Source organism: Glycine max, chromosome 17 (genome assembly GCF_000004515.6).
Source record: "Glycine max cultivar Williams 82 chromosome 17, Glycine_max_v4.0, whole genome shotgun sequence".
Lineage (NCBI taxonomy): Eukaryota > Viridiplantae > Streptophyta > Magnoliopsida > Fabales > Fabaceae > Glycine > Glycine max.
In genome coordinates, this window is record NC_038253.2 from 20,816,259 (window position 1) to 20,824,666 (window position 8,408).

The 8,408-nt window shown below is 36.5% G+C and overlaps 1 protein-coding gene across 4 annotated transcripts; it reads left to right on the forward strand.

Annotated features, from left to right (window-relative positions):
- Window positions 1-624: 624 nt before the first annotated feature.
- LOC100815521 (uncharacterized) lies at window positions 625-7,863 on the forward strand. Of its 4 annotated transcripts, none has more exons than XM_041011015.1 (9): window positions 626-817; window positions 904-1,170; window positions 1,253-1,384; window positions 1,463-1,528; window positions 1,659-1,724; window positions 1,901-3,639; window positions 5,623-6,785; window positions 6,889-7,518; window positions 7,601-7,863. In XM_041011015.1, the coding sequence occupies exons 7-9, from the start codon at window positions 6,714-6,716 to the stop codon at window positions 7,775-7,777; spliced, it is 879 nt and encodes a 292-aa protein (XP_040866949.1). In that variant the 5' UTR covers window positions 626-817; window positions 904-1,170; window positions 1,253-1,384; window positions 1,463-1,528; window positions 1,659-1,724; window positions 1,901-3,639; window positions 5,623-6,713; the 3' UTR covers window positions 7,778-7,863. The 4 variants fall into 4 exon arrangements, with proteins under 4 accessions (XP_040866951.1, XP_040866949.1, XP_040866950.1 ...); XM_041011016.1 differs by having other exon boundaries at window positions 6,126-6,785; XM_041011017.1 differs by having other exon boundaries at window positions 625-817; window positions 1,901-6,785; window positions 6,894-7,518.
- Window positions 7,864-8,408: the final 545 nt, after the last annotated feature.

Here is an 8,408-nt window from a genome sequence, read left to right on the forward strand (position 1 = left end):
TGAAATAATTAATGTAATATAGATGCGACTAAAAACCACTACTATATGTAATAATTTTTTAAACAATACTTAATTGCACCTTTTACCCTCTTTTTTTTAATTTTTGGCAAATTTTATCCCTAACTTTTTAAATTTGGCTAATATTTCCCCTAACTTTTAAGAATCTTGCAAATTTTATCCTCTATCATTTATCCATTAATAGGTACACAAGTTGGGGGTAAAATTTGCCATAAAAATAATAAGTTGGAGATAAAAAGTGCAATTATGCTAATAGTAAAATGATGGAGGGTAAAATTCTCAAAATTCTTAAAAGTTGAAGGTAATATATGCCAAAATAAAAAGTAGAAGTAAAATTCACAAAAAATTAAAAAGTTAGGATAAAAATTCAATTAAACCTTTAAAAAAACAATCTCAATGATTATGATGAACAATAATTATTAGATTTAATACTATCGGTCATGAAAAATAATTTCTAATTTAATTCATCGTAGAATTTAATAAAACTTTTAAATCTTAATATAACAAAATAAAATAATATTAAAACATAAGGGATTAAAAATAAGAACTATATTATAATAATGGAACTCGCTGATAAGGAAACATTTTACACGAGTCATCTTTGTAGGCATTTTTGGCAAATATCCACTATTTCAAAAGCATTCTATTTTTAAGCAATAACACTACAGTAAGTTCACAGGTGTGTGGGTTTTCAAATTTCAAATGTAAATCTTTTCTCAGTTCTCTATTCAACTCAGACTCTTCTGATCCAATGAAACCCCCTTACCCGTTCCCCAAATTGATGGCGTCGACAATAAAGGTATAGCAATCTATCTCTTTCTTCTCATTCTAACGATGTCATTTTACATCATCCATTCACCATTACCATTCAATTTCCCTTGGCAGAGCTGAAAGCGCAGATTGAGAGCTACTTCAAGGGTGATGGGCACGTGCTCCCGTCGATCATGGAGGCGACTCTGAAGTGGAAGTTGTCGGGGAAGCTCGAGGGCACCAATGACAAGCTCATGGAGGAGCTCCGCATGTGCCCCCTGGACGATGTCGACGATTGGGACTTCGAGGACATTAACTATAATGATGAGGAGATCAACGATTTGTACAACGCTGACAGAGACATTCCAGGCATCGACTCTGATGTCTTTTCTGCCTCCTCAGGTAGCGGTTGGAAAAATAAATTGATCAACATGCTTTTGATTCTCTCCTTTACATTTCCCCTATTTTTTAAACTTTTTTTTAGGAAAACCCCAACTTTGTCAATCCCCAACTTCTCTTTCCTCTTCTTTATAGCTCTCAGCAGATACCTATCCCACCACTATGTTCTTCGTCAAAAAGGAGTAGAGCTGTAGAGTTCCATAATTTGTATGAAAAGGTTCTATTTTTATCTTTCAATTTTATGAGAAATATTTCTATTTTTCTTAGTTTTCATTGATGATTTTCATGTGTGCAGAGAAGGAGGAGTAGGATTAAGGAGAAAATGAAAGCCTTGCAGAATTTAATTCCAAATTCCAACAAGGTACTATATCTCTTCATATATTTATAATCATTTGCATCTTCATTAAGTTGATTAATCTTACAAAATACTACTATTCTCTATTTTTAGAATTTTCTTTTCTTGATGATTCCTTTGTGTTTGTTTTCAATAGACAAACAAAGCTTTAATGCTAGATGAGGCCATAGAATATTTAAAGCAACTCCAACTTCAAGAGCAAGTGAGTTTTCTTTCATTCGGCTTGTGATATTGTATTAATCACCTCTTTGGATATGTCTTATGTTCCCTACTTAACTCATGTATTCTTATGTCCTCTACATTTAGTTACTTAAGAATGAAGTTTAGAATGGTTCATATTGATGATGGTTAAACAAACTTTGTCCTTACTTTGTTTAGGGATTTATAGCCACATTATACTATGTAGAGGAATGTGAAATTCTTACTCAGAACGAATGACGTCGTGGCACTAACCATGGAGGAGGACCCATGCAAAGGATCACAAAGGAAGTGTTGTAAGGTTTACTGTAGTGGTGGTTCTAGTTCCAGTTTGTGTTCATGTTCATGTTTTTCTCTTTGGGATGCGATGATCAATTTTCTTATGATGGCAGTTAAAGTGTGATGGAATTTTACAGTTAAAGAGCCTATAAAGTTTAATGAATTTGGTGAAAGCATTAAACTCAATCTTTTTTTTTCATGGCAAACATTATTTTACTATACTTTGCTTCATTCACATGATGCTACTTTTTTTGGTCAATTAAATGAAAAGGGTGGATAACATTTGATCCTTATGAATCAAGATATAATTGAAAGTGGTGCCTAGAATTTATCTAAAAATATTTTAACTGATATCATTCACATGATGCTATTTCATTTTTCAATTAAATGAAAGAGGTGGGTAACATTTGTAATGAATGTCTTTGGTTAGGTTGGGTGTTAAGCTCGAAACGGATTTGCATCAGGTGAAAGGATGGATTTGGATTTATTTGACAATGACATCAATTTCTTGAATTGTTGTGGTTCTGAGTGTATTCTTGAATTGTTTTGCTTCATTGTGTTAACTGTTAAGAAGCAAGAATTGATAGAATAAAAATTGAAAGATGTTGATGTTGCTATATTAGCTATTTGTGTAGCTTTGGCAAAGGGTATGAACAAGGATGACCTTGCTCGAATGGTAAAGGAAGAAAAAAAAAAGTTGGAAATCATATGGCTGGTCTCATTGCTAAGCTCCATCTTCATAGGAATTGCATGACTTTAGTGTGGATGTTGCTATATTAGTTGTTTGTGTAGCTTATTGCCAAGCTAGACTTTTTTTTGTTACATATGTTAGTTACTGTAACATTAAAAAATACAACACTATCATTACACAGTACACAAATTCACCAAAACAATCAAAGTGTGTTGCTAGGTGCACCCAGCATTTTTGCTGGTGCATCCAGCAATTCATGTAAAAAGACTTATGTACCCCTAGCTTAATTTTTAAAAAACAAAACAATTCAGTATCTCTCCCTCCATCCCTCCCTCCCGTGTTGGCCTTCTTCTTCCTCCTCACCCCTCACCATTTTTTCTTCTTCTTCCTGACCCCTTACCTCACCTCACTCGCGTTCTTCTTCCTTTCACTCTACCCTGGTCTCAAAAAAGCTTCACCCACCATCGTCATCCTCCACGCCGTGTTTGTTCCCCCCGTGAGTGTCGTCTTCTTCCTCCGTGTCGGGAGTCCGTGTTCTGCAACCGCGCCGCCATTGATGTTGAGTAGCCCAGGAAAATTGAGGGTACTGGTCAAGTTGATCCTTAAGAAACTTACGAATCAACTTGATCCGTAAGTTTCTTCAACAGCTTACGGATCAAGTTGATCCGTAAGCTTCTTATGGATCAACTTGATCCGTATGAAGCTTACGGATCAACTTGATCCGTAGTCTTCAATTTTAATTTTTAAAATTGGGAAATATTTGATAAATAGTGAGTTTTTTGAAATTAGGATTTAGGTTTAGTTGATTAAGTTTATAATAGTTTGAAATTTGGGGGATTATGTGTAGAATATAATAACATTTGAATTTGGTGTCTTGTTGTTCTGAAATTTGCAGCTTACTCATCAAGGTTCTTTCTTTCTTACAAGGTGTTTGTTTGAACTTTGAATTGTAAGTACTTTATATATTATAGACTTTTTTTCAACATTGAGTATTACTTTGGTAGAAGATTAAATAATACCTGTAATTTGGATCATTCTTATTAGATTGTTGTCACAATTTGGTTTGTCAATTTAGCAAGAGCATTGGTAACTGTGATGTTGTATATTATATTCTTGGAACCTGTAGGGGCTTTTTTGGTCTGAATTAAATTTTACTATGCACACCGCATTTTTGGTTTACTATGCACACTATATTTAGTTCACAACAATTTGGTCATCTTGGCCTAGTTCGAGCTGTAATTGAAGGCAATCTCTTGGTCTTAACCCTCCCAAATATCCAAGCCCTTCTTCTTTTCTCCTTTTGAAAAAAAAGGGGTTTATGTCTCTTGAGCAACACAATTTTCTGAAAAAGAATTTTAGTCAAAGAGGCAAAACATTTTACCTTCTCTTGTGAGGAATGTGTGTCCCATAAAAAGAGATTCTTAAACATGCTAAACCAACCCTTCTTAACCATTTAACAATATCACATGGACCAACTTCAGTTTCTGTGATCTGAGAAAATGCTCATAAGAATCCTCTCTTACATGGCAGATATTTTGGTGTTTAGTTATCTAATGGTCCCAGGTCAGGTTGAACAAGTAGATGGGTGAAAGCATAGATTTAAAAGCGTATACTAATTGTACAATGTTAGACTGTTAGTCAATGTTTAGTAAAAGTTACTTTTTGTTTATTTTGACCTTAGTACTCACAATGGTGGAAGTATATGCAAAATCCTTATATTACATAGAAATAACATCTAATACACAAAACAACAGGTACATTGGATAATCCTTTAGGTCCTGAAATTGTTATTTATTGAAAAATACATATTTTTATAATTTGATTTGCTTTCCTAGTTGAATATATTGTCTAACAAGGATCAACTCTCCTGAAAGCCATCATTGGAGTGCATATTAAAATTTAAATGAGGATAATGCACAGGCTTATTGTGCCTCATTTTAGAATTCAAATTTAATTAGTATAATCTAGTTGACAAGAATAAAGCTCTTGAGTCTTGACCGCTTAGTCATGTAGATGTTTTAATATAATGTCAAAGACCTACACTTAAAAGTTAAGCTGAAGGTTCAAGATTAGTCTTATATCTTCTATTATTACCAATGTCTTTTTTAGTTGTTGTTGTCATTTAGAGTAAGTAGTGAAGCAACCTAATTGAGTAGCAAGTTAGGAAAATTGTTTTTGATCCAAAGATTAAAGTTAGCTCACATGCAAGAATTTGTTAGACCTTTCTTTTTCGTAAGGGAAGTAGAGAATAAATTGAATGAAGCTCGGTTTGAGCCAAAATGTTTGAGGTTGAGTGTTCTTTGTCTATTATATGTCAACTTTTAAATCTAAACATTAGACTTGTCCTAAAAAGAAGGAACAATGTGCAGACTTTGTCATAGAAGTAACTTCTTATAGGCATAAATAGTCGTTACAAAGACCAAAACATGCACATTAATAAAAACTTTGGTTTTTAGAGTAATTTTAACATTAATGCACACAAATCAAGATAATTAAAAAAATGATGAATGTGATGCAACATCCCAGTATTTTACATTCCCATCTGTATTTTACATTCCCATCTTATGAAATCTAATTAACTCTTTAAAGAGGACTAGAATTGAATCACCATTTAAGAGAACTAGGAGCTTGGAAAAAAAGCGTAGTGTGGTCGCTAAAATCAGATGGGATAGATTTGTAAAAAAATATTAACATTGGGTTTGATAGATTTGTAATTTTCTAAAATTTCTAAAAAATACATATTTAAATTAAAATTTTCAAATACATAAATGAAATCCTAACAACCTTTCAAATAAATAATTGACTGAATGACAGCCCTACAGTCAATGAAATCCTGACAACTTGCATGACTTTGAGGCAATGAAATTTGTGTTAGACCAGTGAAATTTGAGTGAATGAAATCAGTGATGGAATTTGTGGTAGACATTTGTAGATCATGGTTAGGACCCGAGGATTAGGTTGTGCCTTAGGTCACGATATTGGCAAAGGTGTGGGCAGAGGAGATTGTGATGATTCTGATGATGCTCTATAACGTCGATGGCCTACGGCATCCACACGCAGACAACGAGTACCTGTCACTATTGCAGACGATGAGCCAGTGGTCCCTACGACAGAGGCTGATGGAGCTTCGGTTGAGGCTGACGTATATGCGGATGAGCCGATGGCAGGAGGTGATGTATAGGACACTGGGGCAGCCACTCCTGCAGACACAGGCACACAGGCTATTGAGGATGAGCTTGAGGGATTTCTGGGTGGTCCAAGGGACCCATCTGTGCTTACCGAGTATGCGGATCACGTTGTAGGCAGCGTATGGACGGGAGATGTATTTATAATATTGAATTTTAGTTAGTTGTTAATTATACTTTATAATTGAAATTTTTTTTTCTTTAAAAGATGATGTTAACAAATTGTGTGTTCCTTTATACTTCAATTCAGGAGCATCCTGAGCTGAAGTTATCCTCTCACGGGAGGAAGGTGCATAGTTTAGGCAGGCATGTCCCTGCCATTGAGGGACTAGTTGCTGGAACAGGACTAAGTCCTCTGATCGCATGTTCGATAGACACTGGCGAATGGGGACTTTTGTCGTCATTTGTCGAGCGGTGGCACCGGGAGACTTCTAGTTTCCATCTCCCTATGGGAGAGGTAACGATCACGCTGGACGACGTCGCGTCTCTTCTGCATCTGCCCGTGGTTGGCGACTTGCATGCCTTTCAGCCCGTGCATGTGGATGATGTTGTACAGATGCTGGTGGAGTTATTGATGGTCACTGCAGAGGCTGCCAGGGCTGAGACAGCGCAGTGTCGTGGACCGTACGTACACCTGCAATAGGTATGTGATATCTATGAGCGCCGATGCCAGGCAGGACATTGGACAGTTGCGGCTCGCGCATTTCTTCTTCATCTTCTGGGTTGCACTCTTTTCGCTAACAAGAGTGCAACCAATGTTCATGTTGTGTTTTTGGAGGCCCTTCGTGACCTCAGTCAAACTAGGAGTTACGCATGGGGAGTAACTACGCTGGTGCATATGTACGACCACCTGAATGATGCTTCTATCAGCACTAGTCGACAGCTTGGTGGTTACATCACACTGTTGCAGGTAACAAACATGTTTTTGATTTGTTGAGGTTCAACAATGTTTAACTTGAAATTTTTTTAGACTTTCATTATTAATTTTTATGATTTTCATGTTACCTCTGTAGTGCAGGATATACGAGCACTTTCCCTCAGTCACGGAGTCCACTACTGATCCGGACTACGACGAGGATTCACTGTGCGCCTGTAGGTGGATTGCTACGAAGAAGACCGTGAAGAGCATACGTACACCAACGTACAGGGAGCGCCTGGACCGACTCCGGATTCCAAATGTCTGTTGGATCCCATATGGGGAGCACCGACCGGTCCGAGACTTCCATATGATTTCATGTTATTCCGGTCTACTGCGTTGGGGGCCCGTTGTTGTGTATTACCGACTAGAGAGGGTCATGCAGCAGTTTGGATACACCCAGACCATTCCTGCTCCACCTGCCAATTCATGGGTGTCGTTTGATGATATACACGATAGGTGGATGCACTATTCAGACCATATGGCTGCAACAGGTGACAATTGCGTTGTGCCAGGGCAATGTGCCAGTGACTACATGGACTGGTTCTTCTGCATTTTGCATTCGTTCATGACACCGGGCCAGCCTTCAGATCCTCGGGCAGATGGTCATGCTACGCAGCCTAGAGTTGCCACTCAGGATCTAGACACAGATATCCGTCCGGTCATGGAGCCAGCAACACCGTCGACATCTGCAAGGTCCGATGTGGCCGAGCCGAGACATGCAGTGGTAAGTGTTACTAATAATTTACGTCATTTACGTCAATTTTTTCATAATAATTTGTCTAATTTGTTTTTTTTGTATTTGACAGGAAGCTTGCCATGCGATTGCGGAGAGGTTGGAGAGCCATCTCAACCTAGGGGTGGTCACGCCAGGCACATCGACACATGAGCTGATCGAAGAATGCCTTAGGATTGCCAGGAGTGTCACACAAGACGAGCTAGTATATGTTAGTTCCCGATGCAGGCAGCGCACAGATCAGTCGTAGTTTATTTGCACATTTTATATTGAAATTTGATGTATATGTTAGGATTGCCTAATCTAACTTAATGGATGATATTAGGATTGTGATCAACTCGCTGCCTATTAAATAATTTTTTGAAAAGTGTTTTTTTAAATATGTTTTAAAATTTAATTATCGCTATACTAGGTATAATTGTAAGCACCTGGTTGATGTCGTCTAGATGATCGATCCAATCATGAATCATAAAATCCAAGGGCTCGACAAAATAAATTAATAACAAATCAAACTAATGATAAGCTCATCAACTGAAACAGTCAAAATTAAGCTCAACTAGCAGTAATAATTTTCATGTTTATAATTAGTTTTTTTCATCTTAATTAATATTTGTGTGAATTTGTTCATTAAAGATTAATCTTTACTGGAGAGCTTTACTAATCATCTTAAGTAGGATTTCTTGATTCAATCATATTTTTTCATTCAAAATATTTAGATCCAAGATTTTGCTTAAGGAAATCAAACATAATTAGTAATAATTTAAGATCTTAACTCATTGGGACCAACAAAAGTAGTTATTCTTCTTAATTTGTCTTCTCAGATAAAATATCCGTATTTCTTAGTTCCTTAAATTTGGTGTAACATTTATATTTTATTTTAA